The sequence below is a fragment of the Doryrhamphus excisus genome, linkage group LG15 (genome assembly GCF_037039965.1).
Source record: "Doryrhamphus excisus strain RoL-2023G ecotype Guam linkage group LG15, RoL_Dexc_Guam_v1.1, whole genome shotgun sequence".
NCBI classification, from domain to species: Eukaryota; Metazoa; Chordata; class Actinopteri; order Syngnathiformes; family Syngnathidae; genus Doryrhamphus; species Doryrhamphus excisus.
The window spans coordinates 10,004,071-10,023,598 of record NC_136371.1 but is presented as its reverse complement, the minus strand read 5'-3'; the positions used below and the strand labels follow the sequence as shown (position 1 = coordinate 10,023,598).

At 44.6% G+C, this 19,528-nt stretch overlaps 4 protein-coding genes across 4 annotated transcripts; 1 reads left to right on the top strand and 3 right to left on the bottom strand.

The window, feature by feature from the left end:
- Window positions 1-19: 19 nt before the first annotated feature.
- Window positions 20-3,835, top strand: unc50 (unc-50 homolog (C. elegans)). Its single transcript, XM_078796449.1, has 6 exons — window positions 20-270; window positions 1,366-1,635; window positions 1,721-1,841; window positions 1,933-2,072; window positions 2,159-2,266; window positions 2,783-3,835. Exons 2-6 carry the CDS (start codon window positions 1,368-1,370, stop codon window positions 2,917-2,919), a joined length of 774 nt encoding a protein of 257 aa, XP_078652575.1. The 5' UTR covers window positions 20-270; window positions 1,366-1,367; the 3' UTR covers window positions 2,920-3,835.
- LOC131104013 (inosine-uridine preferring nucleoside hydrolase-like) lies at window positions 3,216-6,047 on the bottom strand. The gene is made up of 8 exons (XM_058050671.2): window positions 5,909-6,047; window positions 5,046-5,227; window positions 4,805-4,984; window positions 4,223-4,334; window positions 4,017-4,153; window positions 3,870-3,947; window positions 3,660-3,776; window positions 3,216-3,589 (listed from the first exon to the last, which is right to left on the bottom strand). The coding sequence occupies exons 1-8, from the start codon at window positions 5,913-5,915 to the stop codon at window positions 3,437-3,439; spliced, it is 966 nt and encodes a 321-aa protein (XP_057906654.2). The 5' UTR covers window positions 5,916-6,047; the 3' UTR covers window positions 3,216-3,436.
- A 1,731-nt stretch (window positions 6,048-7,778) lies between these two features.
- LOC131104469 (inosine-uridine preferring nucleoside hydrolase-like) lies at window positions 7,779-12,974 on the bottom strand. The gene is made up of 8 exons (XM_058051678.2): window positions 12,874-12,974; window positions 11,999-12,203; window positions 11,752-11,931; window positions 11,579-11,690; window positions 11,363-11,499; window positions 8,369-8,446; window positions 8,056-8,172; window positions 7,779-7,984 (listed from the first exon to the last, which is right to left on the bottom strand). The coding sequence occupies exons 1-8, from the start codon at window positions 12,957-12,959 to the stop codon at window positions 7,832-7,834; spliced, it is 1,068 nt and encodes a 355-aa protein (XP_057907661.2). The 5' UTR covers window positions 12,960-12,974; the 3' UTR covers window positions 7,779-7,831.
- Window positions 12,975-13,606: 632 nt separating this feature from the next.
- LOC131104158 (inosine-uridine preferring nucleoside hydrolase-like) lies at window positions 13,607-18,960 on the bottom strand. The gene is made up of 8 exons (XM_058051038.2): window positions 18,860-18,960; window positions 17,080-17,284; window positions 16,833-17,012; window positions 16,660-16,771; window positions 16,449-16,585; window positions 14,182-14,259; window positions 13,895-14,011; window positions 13,607-13,819 (listed from the first exon to the last, which is right to left on the bottom strand). Exons 1-8 carry the CDS (start codon window positions 18,943-18,945, stop codon window positions 13,667-13,669), a joined length of 1,068 nt encoding a protein of 355 aa, XP_057907021.2. The 5' UTR covers window positions 18,946-18,960; the 3' UTR covers window positions 13,607-13,666.
- Between the last annotated feature and the right edge of the window lie 568 nt (window positions 18,961-19,528).

The window sequence follows — 19,528 nt, the reverse complement described above, 5'->3', positions numbered from 1 at the left end:
CAATTGCAGTCTGGCCATAATCATATCCTAAATATATTATTTAACATTCTGTTTGGTACATGTGCTCTTAAATATGTTTTCTTTGGTGTGCAGTTAGTTTGGTTTCGTTTGAGCAGAGATAATTCAACGACTACATTTCCCACAATACCTCAGTGGTTACCGGAAGCTCCTACGTGTTCGTTTTCCGCGACTCTCCAGGAAGCGTCATAAACAGCTACACAAAACACCAAGAAAAGTTGGTTTCCTTCGAGGAAGGAGAAGAACAAAAAGGTAACGCAACGCAGAAAATGAAATACTGTTGTTTAACGGCTTTCAAGCAGTCCTCGGCATCATTTCACGCTGGCCTCCAGTAAAAACGACCAGGCCTTCGCATACTGTAACTGTTGTAGTTAGCAAAAAGCTAACGATGCCAGTTAGCACCAGCCATCTAGCAAGATATAATATCAAATGTGACAAGAATTCCGTATGTTGACATTGATGTTGTAAATGAGCACCAATGCCTCTTTAGTGTAGAGTTGGGGTAATTTGAGACTCTTCCCAAGGCGCGACTTTAATTTTATCCAATATAGCAAGGCATACAGTATTAGAGTAGATGCATCCACACATGTCTCCTTGAGTTGCCATGGCACTGAAATAGAGATTTCTGCTGTAAACGACGGGGGCAATATAAAACACTCTAGTAACCCACTAAAGAAGCGTACTTTAATTTTATCCCTCATGATTAACGTTTAATTTAATTTTAAAACCCCCACCCCCGTGTATATAGTGTAGGAGCTATTTAGTAGTGTGTCCCTAGGTTTCTAATATCTGTTGATTCATTTTTAATTGTTTTGTTTGGATTACTTGATAATATTTTCTTGTTACTTATTTATTTGTTCATTTATCATATTTTGTTGGGGTTAATTAGTAGTTTATTTGTGGGTTTATTTCATTGGATAACACCCTGGGCACCTGCAATCTATTTATGTAGGCAGTGATCACAGGACCAGCATGCACCGGGGTGGGCCTATGGTTTTTGTATCAGAGCAAGAGAAGCAACAGGAGCCAATGCCTGTGTTCCCTTTTAGTTTGCTTGCTTGGTAATAAAAAGAAATAAGAAGAAACAGAACAAGGTTGTATGGACAATGACTCATTTGCCTGCGTAAAACACAACCCGTGGTGCATCAGTGGCCTTTTGATTATAGTTTAAGTTAAGTTTATTTTTGAAGGACAAATAGCCACTACATATAGTATGACACTAGTGTTTACTTTGTTGGTTTAAACTATGTTTACCAATTCAATGCACAACAATCACTGGACCCAAAACTGAGAATACCTCTGTTCTTACACTCCTACTAACTATGTGGTATTACTATTATTTTTCAGTGATGTTGCCAACTACCAGCCAAAGCAGCAATGGTGCACTCGGTTCGAGGGATGCTGCTCGTCACACCGCGGGCGCCAAACGTTACAAGTACTTGCGGAGACTGTTCCATTTCAGGCAGATGGACTTCGAATTTGCCCTTTGGCAGATGCTTTATTTGTTCACGTCGCCACAGAGAGTCTACCGCAACTTTCACTACAGGAAGCAGACCAAGGACCAGTGGGCCCGGGATGACCCAGCTTTCCTCGTGGTGCTTAGCGTCTGGCTATGTGGCAAGTCGGGCGTCACTTCATACATGATATTCCCACATGAGGGTGGCATGACTTATCTTTTACCTGTTGTATGTGTGTATCGCAGTGTCAACAATAGGCTTCGGCCTGGTGCTGGACATGGGCGTTCTTGACACATTGAAGCTCCTGCTCTGGGTGGTGTTTGTTGATTGCATAGGAGTGGGGCTCCTTATATCAACTCTCATGTGGTGAGTTGAGTGCTGATCCAATAAACAGCCGTGCTTCAACTGATATTACTTAAATGGTGAGAGGTGGAAGGGATAACTTTGCTCTTTTTAGGGTGATAAGCAACAAATACTTACTGAAACACCCACACCGAGATTTTGATGTCGAGTGGGGTTATGCGTTTGATGTTCACCTCAATGCTTTCTACCCGCTCCTCGTCATTCTGCATTTCGTACAGCTCTTTTTCATCAACCGTGAGTAGATGGTGTTTTCTTGTCAGTGTAAGCCAATGATTTAAGCATCAAGTATTTAAGCTCTATTGTGGTCATGTTTATTGCAGATTTGGTGATGATAAACTCTGAGTGGTTCCTGGGATACTTTGTCGGAAATACGCTGTGGCTTATAGCCATTGGTTATTATCTCTACATCACCTTCTTGGGGTACAATGGTGAGTACCTTCACATTTTACTACACTTCAGCATCAGAAAAAACAGAAGATATGAATTCATGTAGTTTGGAATGTTTTGGGGATGAGCACAGGAATGCAATGTAAAATATAGCAGCAATTCTTGTGTAATTACTCATTCAACCCCTTCAGTGCCGACCATTTCAGACGATTCTGTCTGATTTTCAAGGCACACAGAATATTGTATTCTCTGACTATATACATATGAAACCTACCACAAGAAAGATTAGACTAATCCTTCATCAGAAAAAAAATCTACTTCCTGTTCTTTGGAAATCAGCAGTAAAACACAGGTACGTTTCAAGAAATGTCTATCATGTTGTACTTTGTGACATCTTCCAGATGATTTTATCACTAAAAGATTGAAAAGGCAGAAAAGTGTGTCCGCCTCGAACTCTTGACGTTTTAGACAGAAACATTTTGTAGGTGCAATAATGAACCATATTTGTTTTCAACATGAATAAATCAGCTGTCCTCCTGTGTCACTTGTTCACACAGCTCTGCCGTTCCTGAAGAACACGGTGGTGTTACTCTACCCCTTCGCCTTGCTCGCCTTCCTCTACATCCTGTCCGTCTCTCTGGGCTGGAACTTTACGCGAGGTCTCTGCTGGTTTTACAAGTACAGAGTCCAATAAGAACGGCGCAATGGAAGATGGACATTGTGACAAGTGACACATTGGATACAGTGAATTAGGACACTCGCTCACCCGATATTGACTCTTTAAAGACTCAGAGCCGTGTTGGAAATGGTTGCAGAAACAAGGAAGCAGGTGAGATACAGCGTTCATTTCATTTTGTATAATTTGTAAATAATATTCTGCCAAGTTGTAATATATACTGAAGAACTACTTCAGAAAAAGAAACTGTGTATTTTAGGTTTTCTGGAAGTCTGAGAAAACAACTTATTGAAATGGAAACAAAGGAGACAAGCTTTGGGGGATTTTTTTCTTAATGTGTGTACATTCCAGCACTTTCAATAAAAGGTTTATTGGCTTCTTGTTGGAATAATCAGCATCACTTTCCTCTTTGTAATTCCCAGTCAATCAAATTAAAGTAAGTCTGTGTGGAAGACACTACACTGTAGAACCGAGTCATAAAGGTCACTTCCTTGTAATGCCTGCACATGTGCAGAACCAGCAGAAAGGTCAGCCACTACTTCAATGCGTTCATCAACAACACCTTGAACACCTCCAGGTCTATTTTCTTCAAGATGGTGACCTTATGCTTCTTGTGCAGCACATCAATGTAGTCCAGGACCATCATGCCTCTGGTGTTTGTTCCATCCAGCTCCACCGTCACAGCCACCTGCACCAGCAAGATCACAGACATCTTTCCATCTGCCCACTCCACTAAAAGTTGTCAAGAATGGAGTTACCTCCTCGCTTTCTGTCACCAAGTTGTCACTGATGGCTGCAGCCACAGCGTAGGTGTCGCAGGTGTTGAAACCCGATCCTGACACCAGCTCTTTTTGATACCGATCCGTCTGCACCATCTTCAGGTCAAAGACATGTCAAATTGCTTAAAGCTGCTGTGTATTAAAACTGAATTGTTGGTTGATGCTACCTAAATCTGCACACATCTTTACCTTGCGTGTATGGGCGGAGATCTTTTCCATGAAACGAGCCTTAGGCGTGTTTTGGGCTAGCCATGTGTCACAAAAGGACTAAAGCACACAAAAACATTCTTTGTTATAGATGATCGTGTATAATACGGACAAGGCCCTGCTTCTCACCCATGGCAGGCTGTTCCTGCAGCTGAACTCCCAGGAAGCGATGGTGGTGGGACAGGTGTAGCGTTCCAACACAATGTAGGCCGCCTCTGGGTCTGCCAGGAAGTTAAACTCTCCGCAAACTGATGTGTTCCCTCTGGCTACATCACAAAATAGAAGGTGATGTTGAGAGCCTAGAAACATCAGAGTTGTACAGTGCTGTATCGTACATTCAATGTTTCCTCCCATGATGTAGAGCGCCTTCAGTTTGCCGGGCAAGGAGGGGTCCATTTTGACTGCGAGGGCCAGGTTGGTGAGGGGTGCTGTTGCGACCAGGGTAACCTGCACACACAAGCCACATTTCAAATGACAAGTTGGCATTGTTTTTCATTTAAATGGATGACAGCAACACATATTAGGGTGGGTCAGAGACACATTAATGAGGTTCGAACAATCCCTTAAAGAAATCAAATATATTTGTAATTTGAGCATAGAAAACCTGTTAACGACCTTCTGAATACAGTTTTTAAAATTATTAGAGCCCTCTATACTTGAAATAACAGCCGTATTGTCACATTTCTGACAAAGGGTATTATTATTAGTGGTGTTTGAACATCTCACATTGCGGCTTTTTGCTTTAAAAAAAATCTTAACATTTTACTTTTACTTTTTTCAACATGCTGCAGGACAAATAAAAAAACAAGCTGCTGTCTGCAAATGCAAAAATGAGGCCCATCTGCCCTGAACACCACAGTACTACTTTTACTACAGTAAAAGTCTTTGGGGTTGTTTGGGGATTGTCATCAACGCACCTCCCCGGGGTATTTACTGGCAATGGAAATGATGGCTTGCACAGCATTCATTTCCTGCAGCAGTTCCAGGCCCGGAGCATCTGGATCGGGGACGTCGCCCAGTCCATCCTTCCCATGAAAGGCTCCCGCGTGGATTTTGCGTCCCATTAGGCCCTCAGCGAAGCCAGAGTACACAGGGATCTGTGACACATGACATGGTTCACTCAAGAAAGCACTGTTTTGTATGTAAGCTGATACTCACGTCTAGTCTGTCGCAGACTTTCAAGACCCGGAGGGTGTTCTTCAGAACGTTCTGCAGCGGGGTGTTGCCGTGCGTGCAGGTGATCCCCAGTATCTCCACATTGGGGGCTGCCAGGGCCATCATGATGGCCTGAGCGTCATCCACCCCTGTGTCCACATCGAGGATCAGCCTCTTCATCATATCTGCAGAGGCAGCAGGGGGAAAGGGGAACGCCTGTCGCTGTGAGTAAGGTACACATTCAGTACAAATGAATTGCATAAATGCTGACTAGTGCAACACAGATGAGCAATGTCGCAACTTTCGCAGTGCTGCTTCTCAAAACCACATTCCGACTTTCAATGACTACACACGTGGAAAATTCATTCAGTTTCTGCTGTGTATCCTCACTAGGGTTGCAGGGGTGCTGGAGCCTATCCCAGCTGTCTTCGTGCGAGAGGCGGGGTACACCCTGGACTGGTCGCCAGCCAATCACAGGGCACATATAGACAAACAACCATTCACACTCATATTCATACCTATGGACAATTTGGAGTTGCCAATTAACCTAGCATGTTTTTGGAATGTGGGAGGAAACCGGAGTAACCGGAGAAAACCCACGCATGCACGGGGAGAACATGCAAACTCCACACAGAGATGGCTGAGGGTGGAACCCAACTCCGGTCTCCTAGCTGTGTGGCCTGCGCGACACTCGGCTGCCGTGCATGTGGAGGAAAAAAAAAAGAAAAGTAAAAATAGCTGAGAAAGTTTTAAAAGAGCCTAAAAAAACAGCACACTGCCACTGCACTCTACGCTTGAAAACCCAATTTTGTATTATTTCAGCAGCAATGTAGGGAGAATGTATAGAAAGGAGAAAGATGTCTTACCTGACATACAAGTTTGCTGCTGCTCAATCAGGATGTTAGTCAGCCCCTCTGGGCTTGCACGTCGCCTTTTATAGACAGGCGTGAAAATATGGGTAAAGTTACGTAAAGCCTGCCGCTAAACAATCTGCTAAACATCTGCAACAAAAAGATGGAAGGCCAGAGGGAAGGGCTAAAAATGGATGTTACATAAGTTGAGACTCCACCCCTTTCTGACTTTTACTGACCTTGAAATAAAATATATGAGTAAATGTTGGCAGAGTCTGTTATTACGGAAAAAACATAATGTGTTTTTTTCCATTGCTGAAGAAACATCTTATAGCTTGATGACTTCGTGTATGCACTGGTGATGTTATACTAAAAGCAATCAAATTTTTAGCTCACCATATGACTGAACGCGTGATACATCTGTTTTGTTGTCAAGCCACAAAGATGCTATTCTTCTGAGTCTTCTTGTGACCGATATGCTGCCTTGGGCTGACCAGACAATATAAGGCAACCACATTTGTCAATAGTTTTTGGAAATGTACCGCAAACAAGCTGTACTGTACTTCAAAACTCAACTTGATAAAAACAGATAAAAACTTGAGTCAGTGTCAGGGAGCTTGTTCCAACACACCCTTTGTGGATACCAAATGTCTGCAGAAGGAGATGCTATGACTTGTACTCAATTAACTACATGTCACGTTCCAGCGCTGTATGGGAACAGTCAAGCGTGGATGTTTTTCAAGAAGAAGAAGGAGTGGAGATCAAACAGGGTGAACAGGGCGTTGGCTGGCCTCAGCACTTTTAAATGTCATTCCAGCTCCCATGACCATGCTTGTGTAAGTCTAGTGACTTCAGCTGGAGGCAATAAACACGATGGATCAAATGATATCAATATAGTATGTACTTCAAGTGGCACCGTGTAACAGATTGAGCTCTTGGAGTTGTTGTCTTATCGTCTTCACTGTGGTGTGAAAAAGCCTTTGAATTCATTGAGATCTATCAGTTAAATTGTCTATAGGTATGAATGTGGGACTCCTTTGAACCACAGCGAGAGAGCCAGTACCCATAAATGGTGAAACCATGGAACAGTGGTGAACCTCCCAGGAGTGGCCAACCAAATTGACCTCAAGAGCACAGCGAAAACTCATCCAAAAGGTCACAAAAGACCCCACATCAACACCCAAAGAACTGCAGGCCTCACTTCCTTCTGTTCAGGTCAGTGTTCATGACGTTCTACTACATTGGTCCACACAATTGTAAAGGTGACTATAGGGGTGTTATTTAATGTCTAGAAGTCTTTATTAATCTCAAAAAACACATTCAGAAAATCATAAACATGTTTTCTATGTTCTAACTACAACAATATTTGATTTATAAGTATGGAATCCTACTTTTCATAAATGCACTTACTACAGTTGGGTCTGGAACCAATTAAGATCAATGAGTGATGACTTTAATGTATTATTTTCATGCTATTGGCACATTGTCAAGACTGCAGCAGTGGTTAGCATGTTAGGAGATTGGAATCTCTGTATGGCGTTTGCATCTCCTCCCCATGCGTGTGTGGGTTTTCTCCGGGCACTCCGGCTTCCTCCCGCATTCCAAAAATAAGCATGTTGTTGACGCTAAATTGTCTATACGTAAGTTGGAATAGCTGTTTGTACTGAATGTACAGTACTCTCCAACTTACTGGAACAGTGAGTTCAATTCCTTTATTTTTGCTGCAAACAGAAAACATCAGCAGATGATGACAGGAATTTCGGTAGATTTAGGAGATCTTAAGGTGCTAATTTAGCCCCAGACAGCTGGGATAGGCTCCAGCATACCTGCAACCCTAGTGAGGAGTTCAGTGTGGATCGCATATGAACAACACAGGTTACATGAGCAAGGGAAATTGATTTTATTTGTCTTGCCGTGCTGCAGTACACTTTCTGCATCCTACATCAGTGACTTGACAAGCATCTGCTTGAACTTCTCCAAGTCGACTTTCTTCATGATGATGGCTTTGTGTTTCTTCTTCAAAATGTCCATGTAGTCCAACACCATCATGCCTCGGCTGCAGGCCCCTTCTAACTCCACCGTCACCGCCACCTGAGGGTCCAACAGAGACAGTCATCAAAAGGAGTCAGTTTCATTTGACTGATCCACCATCCACCGTTTACCTCCTCGCTCTCTGTGATGAGCGTCTCATCAAGGGCAGCGGCCAGAGCGTAGGTGTCGCAAGAATTGAAACCTTTTCCCGTGGTGATTTCTTTCTCATATTCTGCTGACTGAGCTTTCTGTGATGGCATGATGATACATTCTTGACATGTTGGGACGTACATTTTATATACGAGTGTATACAATCTAGTTTGCATTCTGCACATTGTGCTTGGGGGGTTGAGCACTTGTGCAAACACGCAGGAGGAGAAGCGTTGCATTGTACGACCTTAAAGCTAGTTACACACGACAACACAGCCCTCTGGCGACTCTTACCTTCATGGACAGGCTTGAAATAGTCCTCATGAAGGCAGCTTTCTCAGTCTTGGCTGCAAGCCACTTGTCACAAAAAGACTGAAGAGGGAAGACAGAATTCAGTCAATGCCAAAAAAATTGTGGTTCGGCCTCACAGCCAGGAGCTTCCGATAAAATGCCGCATATAGATATTTTGGTACACTTTGTGTATTAAAGGGGTCAAAACAAACCGAAGGTCTATACATCAAACCTGTGATTTTATACTATTATTTCATATATATTATCTTCTGTTTTTATTATTTATGTCTGAAATGTCTCATTTTCTCTCATTATCCCTAGTACATTAGGTATCCATCCCTGCACGTTCTCAGGTGGACTCATTGGTTGACTAAAATGTATTATTGGCATCCTACCATCTTACCTGTGTACACACAAAGATAAATACCAACAATAGTATGCTCTGCGCTCTCAGAAAACATATTGATGGTTGTTTCTAGAGTGAGAGCAGAATTAGGTAAGACAGTATTCCAGTACGCCGCACCCTTGCAGGGAATGATCTGCAAAAAGACGTCAACATAAATTTATTTAATTTATTATTATTAAATTCCTAGTATGTGTTTGATCATACATGGCAATAAACCTTTTCTGATTCTGAACATAACTCAGTTACGTTAGGAGAATTGAAATCTATTTTAAAGGATCATGAAATAATTGGTCTCAGCCAATGTAACTGTTTTTAATTTGTTGAGACTGTTGATTGATAAAGGACGACTGAATTCATTATATTTGCTTCTTAGCTTGATTTAGCAATTTTTATGCTTGAAAATGACTAATTTAGGCCAACAATATGTCAAATGTTGACGATTCATTCATTCATTCATTTTCTACCGCTTATCCTCACGAGGGTTGCGGGGGGTGCTGGAGCCTATCCCAGCTGTCTTCGGGCGAGAGGCGGGGTACACCCTGGACTGGTGGCCAGCCAATCACAGGGCACATATAGACAAACAACCATTCACACTCACATTCATACCTATGGATGGCATACAGTGAAGAAAATAAGTATTTGAACACCCTGCTATTTTGCTATTTCTCCCACTTAGAAATCATGGAGGGGTCTGAAATTTTCATCGTAGGTGCATGTCCACTGTGAGAGAGATAAACTAAAAAGAAAAATCCAGAAATCACAATGCATGATTTTTTAACAATTTATTTGTGTGATACAGCTGCAAATAAGTATTTGAACACCTGTGTATCATCTAGAATTCTGACCCTGAAAGACCTGTTAGTCTGCCCATTAGAAGTCCACCTGCACTCCATGTATCATCCTGAATCAGATGCACCTGTTTGAGGTCGTTAGCTGCATAAAGACACCTGTCCACCCCATACAATCAGTAAGACTTTAACTTGTAACATGGCGAAGACCAAAGAGCTGTCCAAAGACACCAGAGACAAAATTGTACACCTCCACAAGGCTGGAAAGGGCTACGGAGCAATTACCAAGCAGCTTGGTGAAAAAAGGTCCACTGTTGGAGCTATCATTAGAAAATGGAAGAAGCTAAACATGACGGTCAATCTCAATCGGAGTGGAGCCCCATGCAAGATATCACCTCGTGGGGTCTCAATGATTCTAAGAAAGGTGAGGAATCAGCCCAGAACTACACGACAGGACTTGGTCAATGACCTGAAAAGAGCTGGGACCACCGTTTCCAAGGTTACTGTAGGTAATACACTAAGACGTCATGATGTGAAATCATGCATGGCACGAAAGGTTCCCCTGCTTAAACCAGCGCATGTCAAGGCCCGTCTTAAGTTTGCATATGACCATTTGGATGATACAGAGGAGTCATGGGAGAAAGTTTTATGGTCAGATGAGACCAAAATAGAACTTTTTGGTCATAATTCCAATAAGCGTGTTTGGAGGAAGAAGAATGAAGAGTACAATCCGAAGAACACCATCCCTACTGTGAAGCATGGGGGTGGTAGCATCATGCTTTGGGGGTGTTTTTCTGCACATGGGACAGGACGAGTGCACTGCATTAAAGAGAGGATGACTGGGGCCGTGTATTGTGAGATTTTGGGGAACAACCTCCTTCCCTCTGTCAGAGCATTGAAGATGGGTCGTGGCTGGGTCTTCCAACACGACAACGACCCGAAGCACACAGCCAGGAAAACCAAGGAGTGGCTCCGTAAGAAGCATATCAAGGTTCTAGCATGGCCCAGCCAGTCTCCAGACCTGAACCCAATCGAAAATCTTTGGAGGGAGCTCAAACTCCGTGTTTCTCAGCGACAGCCCAGAAACCTGACTGATCTAGAGAAGATCTGTGTGGAGGAGTGGGCCAAGATCCCTCCTGCAGTGTGTGCAAACCTGGTGAAAAACTACAGGAAACGTTTGACCTCTGTAATAGCAAACAAAGGCTACTGTACCAAATATTAACATTCATTTTCTCAGGTGTTCAAATACTTATTTGCAGCTGTATCACACAAATAAATTGTTAAAAAATCATGCATTGTGATTTCTGGATTTTTCTTTTTAGTTTATCTCTCTCACAGTGGACATGCACCTACGATGAAAATTTCAGACCCCTCCATGATTTCTAAGTGGGAGAAATAGCAAAATAGCAGGGTGTTCAAATACTTATTTTCTTCACTGTAGGTATAGAACCTAGCATGTTTTTGGAATGTGGGAGGAAACCAGAGTAAACCCACGCATGCATGTGGAGAACATGCAAACTCCACACAGAGATGGCCGAGGGTGGAATTGAACCCTGGTCTCCTAGCTGTGAGGTCTGCGCGCTAACCACTCGACCGCGATGCAGCCGATTTATGAATTAATATACATTTAAAAGACAGGGATAGAGTGAAGCTGCAAATATGGAAGGGTTACTGTACTTCAGATATCAGTAAGACAGCCAACATTGAGCATTGAGTTATAGTGTAGTACCCAATAATATATCTATTTAATCATGAATTTGTATTATTTTTAGAATATAGAGATGATGAAGCGGAGGGACCCACCCATGGCAGGCTGTTCCTGCAGCTAAACTCCCAGGAGGCGATGTAGGTGGGGCAGGTGTAGCGTTCCAACACCACGTATGCGGCCTCCGTGTCGGCCACAAAGTTAAACTCCCCACACATGGTGGTGTTCCCCCTGGCTGCACACATCACATACACACTTTGAATCAGTCCAGGTAAGTAAGTATGAATGAAATGCTTGGCGTGATAGACAGCTACACTCTATGTTGCCCCCCATGATGTAGAGAGCCTTGAGCTTCTTGGGTAGGGAAGGGTCCAGCTGCACTGCCACTGCAAGGTTGGTCAGAGGCGCTGTGGCCACCAGAGTCACCTACAGACAGGATGAGTCTTATTGACCATTTTTAGATACCAATGATCTCCCCTCCTCTTACCTCCCCCTGGTTCTGTCTGATCATTTTCACCAAGGCCTGGACACCTTTTTTCTTTTGCACCATTTCCAATCCCGGAGCATCTGCATCTGGCCTGTCCCCCAGCCCGTCTTTTCCGTGGTAATCGCTGGCATGTTGCTTGTTGGACAGCAAAGGCTGGGAGCATCCGGCATACACTGGTATCTGTGGAATTTGATGGCTGATGAAACCTCCAAAGCATTTAGTTCAATCGGGAATCAAGCATACTTACATCCAGTCTGTTACAGACTTTAAGAACCCGCAGGGTGTTCTTCAGGACGTTCTCCAAGGGAGTATTTCCATGGCAGCAGGTGATCCCCAATATCTCCACATCGGGTGCTGCCACGGCCATGAGGATGGCCTGAGCATCATCCACGCCCGTGTCCACATCAAGTATCAGCTTCTTTTTCATCTTGCAGCAACAAACTTCAAATGATCTTGGCAAGATAAGATAAGATAAGATATCAGTGGGGAAATTTGCATTGCACAGCAGCAAAGAGGACAGAACCAGTTAAACAGTACAAAATAAACTATATCAAAAAATAAACAATATAAACCTAAAAGTATTAACAAATTATCAATGTTCCCAGTGTTATATACAAATACAGTTTGTAAGATAATATGAAATATGAAATGAGAAATGTTCAGCGGTATTTCAGTAAACCACACTTAACTAAACTAGTTTTATATGGCCCATATATGAAAATATTCCATTTATAAACATGTAATGAATCCTACTTCATGGAAATTCACTGATGACGGTCGGGTCTGGAATCACGATAAGAAAAGAATTTCTGTACTTGCAGAAAATTATGGATGCAGACTTCTTGTACGTTCTGGCAAGATGCAATTAAATCTTTATCATATTGCTGACATTTGCAACTATCTTTGACCCCCATGGTAGGTTAAATGGTACATGCAAAACTGCGCTAGAAAAAAAACAAGATTTGACTGTATTTGCAAGAGAAATAAGATAAGATAGTGAACTATCCACATGCAGGTGTTAAATACTCTGAAAAAGCTACTCACTGTCTGCATAATCGCATTGTGCAAGAAGTGGCACAATATAAATAAAAAAGCTCATTAGCATATGACAGTAATCCTGACCTGGGGTGACGATGTAGAAGAATGAGTGTCTTCCGCTGCTTGCAAATGTGACAGGGAGCCTCTGAGAGAGCGAACTTGCACAACATCTTTTAAAGAGGAAAGGGTTCTTATGCAACAGGCAACACCCATGCCTTTAAGACCATGAAACACTTTCCACATGTTTCCATACAACATCCACAGTGTATCAAAGTGTAGCAAACATCCAGCCAGAAATGCTTCCCAGCTGCTTTGTGGAGCGTTAGGATTGTACAGGGTCAAATTAAAAGAAGATGTTTCTTTTATTCCCTGTGTTTTATCGGGGTGGAGGAGTTCATGGTGCAGATGGTTGTCTCGTATCCATGGGAAAGATGTCATACAAGGACGATCTTCCAAGGGAACAAAACATTCACATCAACAGCAAGATGTGCAACCTTCAGGTTGGGAGACGACCACTCACCCAGGTGTTTACAGCCTGCTATGTAGAGGCGGTCCCACCCCATCCAGACCCTGCACGATACAGTAACTGATTTATATTGTACGAAATACACAACACTCTATTTCAAAGCTGCTTTCCCTATACAGGTTTGTTGCTCTTGATAAGGATCTGGTATAATTTGTTTGTCTGTTAGCGATCAGAAGAACCCGTTTAGCATGATAGCGATGCTGGATCACACAGGTTGCACATACAGTAATACATTATACAGCAAGTATGAAATGCCCCATGCAAGTGAGTGCAAAAAAGTAAAGAACCACAAAGCTTTCTTTGAAAATGGATTGTATTTGTCTTGCCGTGCTGCAGTACACTTTCTGCATCCTACATCAGTGACTTGACAAGCATCTGCTCGAACTTCACCAAGTCGACTTTCTTCATGATGATGGCTTTGTGTTTCTTCTTCAACATGTCCATGTAGTCCAACACCATCATGCCTCGGGTGCAGTCCCCTTTTAACTCCACCGTCACCGCCACCTGAGGGTCCAACAGGGGCAGTGACCGAAAAGAGTCCGTTCCATTTTACTGATCAGAAAAACATCCACCGTTTACCTCCTCGCTCTCTGTGATGATCGTGTCATCAAGGGCAGCGGCCAGAGCGTAGGTGTCGCAAGAATTGAAACCTTTTCCCGTGGTGACTTTTTTCTCATATTCTGCTGACTGAGCTCTCTGTGATGGCATGAATATACATTTTTATGAGCTAGTTTGCACTCTGTCAGTAAAATTGTGCTCTGAGTGGTGAGGACTTGTGCATACACGCTGGAGATACAGTAAAGCGTTGCATTGTACGACCTTAAAGCTAGTTACATGTGGCAACACAGCCCTCTGGCGACTCTTACCTTCATGGTCAGGCTTGAAATAGTCCTCATGAAGGCAGCTTTCTCAGTCTTGGCTGCAAGCCACTTGTCACAAAAAGACTGAAGAGGGAAGACAGAATTCCGTCAATGTGATGAAACATTTCTTGATGCCGTGGAGTTGTGGTTAGCATGTCTGCCTCACAGCCAGTAGGTTTCCATGAAAGTTATGTTCTCTAGACGCTTAATTGTGATCTGTCGATCTATACCCCGCCCAAATAATCATCCATCCACCTTCTATCCCAGCTAACCTTGGGCGAGAGGTGAGCTACACCCTGGACCAGGCCCAAATAATAATAATAATAATAAATACAAATGTTTTTTTCAGGACGTGCGCACATTCCTCGCAAAACTATATGTAATACATTAGGTATATAATTAATCATGAATTTGTATTATTTTTCAAATATAGATCCCCTCCATGAATCACCACCTTATCGTGGTGCGCCTGGTGGTCGGCCCGGCTGGGTCTAGCCCGAAGGAGCCACACAGGATCTCCCCCTCGTAGACCCACCACCTACGTGGGCAAGCATAAGGGTTTGGTACATTGTGTGTTGGGTGGCGGTCAAGGGCGGGTGCCTGGGCGCCCTGGTTTTCGGCGGCCAAATCTGGTTCTTGGGACATGGAATGTCACTTCTCTGGTGGGGAAAGAGCCTGAACTTGTGTGAGAGGTTTAGACATTCCGACTAGAAATAGTCAGACTCACCTCGACCCACAGTTTGGGTTCTGGAACCAAACTCCTCGAGAGGGGCTGGACCTTGTTCTACTCTGGAGTTGCTGTAGGGGAGAGGCGACGAGCTGGTGTGGGCTTATTAATAGCCCCCCGGCTTGGTGCCTCTGTGTTGGAGTCATCCCCGGTGAACAAGAAGGTCATTTCCCTATGCCTTTGGGGTGGGCGAAGGGCCCTGACTGTCATTTGTGCGTACGTGCCAAACGGCAGCTCAGAGTACCCAACCCTCTTGGAGTCCATCAGGTAATGACTCCGTCGTTCTACTGGAAGACTTCAACGCCCATGTTGGCAATGACAGTGTGACCTCAAGGGGTGTGATTGGGAGGAACGGCCTCCCTGATCTGAACTTGTGCGGTCTGATGTTACTGGACTTCTGTGCGAACCACAGTTTGGCCGTAACTAACACCATGTTCGAACATAGGGAAGTCCATAAGTGCACTTGGCACCAGGACACCCTAGGCCGCAGGTCTATGATTGACTTTGTAGTCGTATCATCAGACCTGCATTCGCATGTTCTGGACACACGGGTGAAGAGAGGGGCTGAGCTGTCAACTAATCACCACCTGGTGATGAGTTGGATTAGATGGCGGGGGAGGATGCTGGACAGACCTGGGAGACCCAAACAAGTAGTGAGGGTGTGCTGGGAACGTCTGGCAGAGTCTCCCGTTCGTTGAGTCTTCAACTCTCACCTCCGTCAGAGCTTCACCTGCATCCCGGCGGAGGACCGGGATATTGAGTCCGAATGGGCCATATTCCGTGCCTCCATTGCTGAGGCAGCTGATCAGAACTGTGCCCGCAAGGCGGTCGGTGCCAGTTGTGGCGGCAGGCCCCAAACCCGATGGTGAACACCAGAGGTCAGGGCCGCCGTCAAGCTGGTTGGGAATGAGGTCCTGCCCCAGGTGGAGGAGTTTAAGTATCTCGGAGTTTTGTTCACGAGTGAGAAAAGGTGGGAGCGTGAGGTCGACAGACGGACCGGCGCAGCTGCGGCAGTAATACGGTCGCTGTACCGGACCGTCGTGGTGAAAAGAGAGCTGATGTTCCCACCCTCACCTCTGGTCATGAGCTTTGGGTCATAACCGAAAGAATGAGATCGCGGATACAGGCGGCTGAAATGAGTTTCCTCCGTAGGGTAGCTGGACTCACCCTAAGAGATAGGGTGAGGAGCTCAGTCATCCGGGAGGGACTCAGAGTAGAGCCGCTTCTCCTTCACATCGAGAGGAGTCAGTTGAGGTGGCTTGGGTATCTAGTCCGCATGCCTCCTGGACGCTTCCCTGGTGAGGTGTTCCGGGCATACCCAGCCGGGAAAATGACCTGGGGCAGACTTAGGACACGCTGGAGAGATTATGTCTCACAGCTGGCCTGGGAACGCCTTGGTGTCCTCCCGGTGGAGCTGGAGGAGGTGGCCGAGGACCGGGAAGTCTGGGTTTCCCTACTGAGACTTCTGCCCACGCGACCCGGACCCGGATAAACGGAGGAAAATGGATGGATGGATGGATGGAGATGATGAGGTGGAGGGACCCACCCATGGCAGGCTGTTCCTGCAGCTAAACTCCCAGGAGGCGATGTAGGTGGGGCAGGTGTAGCGTTCCAACACCACGTATGCGGCCTCCGTGTCGGTCACAAAGTTAAACTCCCCACACATGGCGGAATTCCCCCTGGCTGCACACATACACACTTTGAATCAGTCCAGGTAAGTAAGTATGAATGAAATGCTTGGCGTGATAGACAGCTACACTCTATGTTGCCCCCCATGATGTAGAGAGCCTTGAGCTTCTTGGGTAGGGAAGGGTCCAGCTGCACTGCCACTGCAAGGTTGGTCAGAGGCGCTGTGGCCACCAGAGTCACCTACAGACAGGATGAGTCTTATTGACCATTTTTAGATACCAATGATCTCCCCTCCTCTTACCTCCCCCTGGTTCTGTCTGATCATTTTCACCAAGGCCTGGACACCTTTTTTCTTTTGCACCATTTCCAATCCCGGAGCATCTGCATCTGGCCTGTCCCCCAGCCCGTCTTTTCCGTGGTAATCGCTGGCATGTTGCTTGTTGGACAGCAAAGGCTGGGAGCATCCGGCATACACTGGTATCTGTGGAATTGGATAGCTGATGAAACCTCCAAACCTTTTCGTTCAATCGGGAATCAAACATACTTACATCCAGTCTGTTACAGACTTTAAGAACCCGCAGGGTGTTCTTCAGGACGTTCTCCAAGGGGGAGTTTCCATGGCAGCAGGTGATCCCCAATATCTCCACATCGGGTGCTGCCACGGCCATGAGGATGGCCTGAGCATCATCCACGCCCGTGTCCACATCAAGTATCAGCTTCTTTTTCATCTTGCAGCAACAACCTTCAAATGATCTTGAAAACAATCACATGTTGAGCGGTATTTCAGTTTCATTACATAAGTAATTCCAAAAGTTTTCATGAAAACGAAAATGTGTTTAAATCGACATATTCATTAACAATTAATGCTGTTTTGTGGTTGAATATGATCATTCATTCATTCATTCATTTTCTACCGCTTTTCCTCACGAGGGTCGTGGTGGAGGGGTGCTGGATCCTATCCCAGCTGTCTTCGGGCGTGAGGCGTGGTACACCCTAGACTGGTCGCCAGCCAATCCCAGGGCACATATAGACAAACAACCATTCACACTCACATTCATACCTATGGACAATTTGGAGTCGCCAATTAACCTAGCATGTTTTTGGAATGTGGGAGGAAACCGGAGTACCCGGAGAAAACCCACGCATGCACGGGGAGAACATGCAAACTCCACACAGAGATGGCCAAGGGTGGAATTGAACCCTGGTCTCCTAGCTGTGAGGTCTGCGCGCTAACCACTAGACCGCCTTGCCGCCCTGAATATGACCAATTAATAAAAAATTGGCATATTTTGCTAAATTAAGCATTTTCAAGCAGAAAGATGGTTAAATGAATTACATTCCAAATATGAGACGCATTCAAATATGTAGTTATTCAGCTCCTCTTGTCGTGATTTGCACTCTGTGTTAGTCTGCTGCCATCTGCTGTGTCTTTGCAGTCCTGCAGAGAACCGCCCCCATTAATTATTAGGCCTTCTGTCATGCCCCCCTTGCTGTCAATTACCCCGGGCCTACTGTGCTGCTTGGACTGTTCTCTGCCAGATTGTCCTTGGTACCTTGCCTCCCTCCTCTTCTGTCCTGCCTCGTGTTCTACCCTCTTGTGCTTTCTGGTCCACTCTTCTCTCATGTTTGTGAGTACCTTTTTGTTCCCTTTCTGGCAGTGGTTACTTCTCATAGCCTTCTTGGTTTTCAGCAGTGCCTTTTGTTTGTTGTATTTTTACAACAACTTAGTCTATTTGTATTCGTCTATGGCTATTTGTTTGCATCTTTTCTCATTTTGAGTCACCCATTGTTAAAATAAACTTTTGTTACATGGAACTCTTGCCTCTGCATCTTGGGATCCTGTACACTGGCCTTGGCAACGCCATGACACCCCCCAAAGCTTTGCTGGAAGGCTCACTTGTTGCCAGATTGTTGCCTCACCCCACCAGTGTCGTGCAACTCCTGCCAGATTGAGTCTAAGCTATTCTTGGTTGTTGTTTCCCTTGCTGCCAATACATCCCCTGTACATTTTGTTATTTTTTTTCTTGGTTTGATACTTTCTTTCTTTTGCATAGTTTGCTGGTGACCTTTTGTCACTGCCGCTTTTTGTTCCAACAAAAATTGAATAATACCAACACTGGGGCACATACAAATTTGACTGTAATGGCAAGAGCTATAACTATCCACAGATGCATGCCGGTGTTGAATGCTCACTGAAAAAGCTGCTAACTGTTTGCATAATGGCATTATGCAAGAAGCGGTACAATATAAATAACAAGCTCATTAAGAGTAATTGCGTGAAATTAGTCTATATCTTTTGCCAGTTTATGATATAACAATAACTTTTACCTGACATGACAATGTTGACGGATGAATGGCTTCCCCCGCCTGCAAACGGGAAGGTGAGGTTCTGAGATGGCAAACCTGCAGAGCATCTTTTTAATGAGCAAAGGGTTCTTATGCAGCAGGCCACACCCATGCCTGTGAGGCCATGAAGCGTTTTTGGTGTCTTTCCAATTTACACATCATTGTGTGTTTCCTATTATGGGATTGAACCAGCGTATCAAAGTGCAGTACAGTTGCCAGCAAATATATATTGTGGAGAGTTAGGGTTCCATATGGTCAAATTAAAAGGAGATGTTTCTTGTATTCCACGTTTTAGTATGGTGCAGACATGCATCTGGTCTGCACCAGAGCGCCACGTCGACCCGTGAGCCTACATTTACAGGATGTGCAAATAGAAATACAGTCATCCCTCATAGCTCATATTTGGAGCATAGTAAACCTGTTTATGACTTTATGCTTTCTGTTTATGATATGATTTTTGGCCATTATTAGAGCCTTGTAGACATGACATAATACCCTTATAGTCACCTCTGTCCATCTATTTATATTTATAGATTATCCAGGTTGTGGAGGCAGTGGTTTGAGTTGGGAAGTCCAGACTTCCTGGTCCCTGGCCATCTCTTCCACTTTTATTGGGAGGACACCAAGGCATTCCCAGGCCAGCTGTGAGAC

What these genes read in the sequence shown, in the direction of transcription:
- unc50 (XM_078796449.1), top strand. Translation starts at nt 1,368, where the DNA reads ATGTTGCCAACTACCAGCCAAAGCAGCAATGGTGCACTCGGTTCGAGG. An exon ending in GCTTAGCGTCTGGCTATGTG is followed by an intron (nt 1,636 to 1,720) that starts GCAAGTCGGGCG and finishes TGTGTATCGCAG; the next exon opens with TGTCAACAATAGGCTTCGGC. An exon ending in ACAGCTCTTTTTCATCAACC is followed by an intron (nt 2,073 to 2,158) that starts GTGAGTAGATGG and finishes TGTTTATTGCAG; the next exon opens with ATTTGGTGATGATAAACTCT.
- LOC131104013 (XM_058050671.2), bottom strand. An exon ending in GCAGGAACAGCCTGCCATGG is followed by an intron (nt 3,948 to 4,016) that starts GTGAGAAGCAGG and finishes TGTGTGCTTTAG; the next exon opens with TCCTTTTGTGACACATGGCT. An exon ending in TCTCCGCCCATACACGCAAG is followed by an intron (nt 3,777 to 3,869) that starts GTAAAGATGTGT and finishes TTTGACCTGAAG; the next exon opens with ATGGTGCAGACGGATCGGTA.
- LOC131104469 (XM_058051678.2), bottom strand. Translation starts at nt 12,959, where the DNA reads ATGTTGTGCAAGTTCGCTCTCTCAGAGGCTCCCTGTCACATTTGCAAG. An exon ending in CTTCTACATCGTCACCCCAG is followed by an intron (nt 12,204 to 12,873) that starts GTCAGGATTACT and finishes TATCTTGCCAAG; the next exon opens with ATCATTTGAAGTTTGTTGCT. An exon ending in CATGGGGGGCAACATAGAGT is followed by an intron (nt 11,500 to 11,578) that starts GTAGCTGTCTAT and finishes TGATGTGTGCAG; the next exon opens with CCAGGGGGAACACCACCATG.
- LOC131104158 (XM_058051038.2), bottom strand. Translation starts at nt 18,945, where the DNA reads ATGCTCTGCAGGTTTGCCATCTCAGAACCTCACCTTCCCGTTTGCAGG. An exon ending in TCAGACAGAACCAGGGGGAG is followed by an intron (nt 16,772 to 16,832) that starts GTAAGAGGAGGG and finishes TCCTGTCTGTAG; the next exon opens with GTGACTCTGGTGGCCACAGC. An exon ending in GCAGGAACAGCCTGCCATGG is followed by an intron (nt 14,260 to 16,448) that starts GTGGGTCCCTCC and finishes TTCCCTCTTCAG; the next exon opens with TCTTTTTGTGACAAGTGGCT.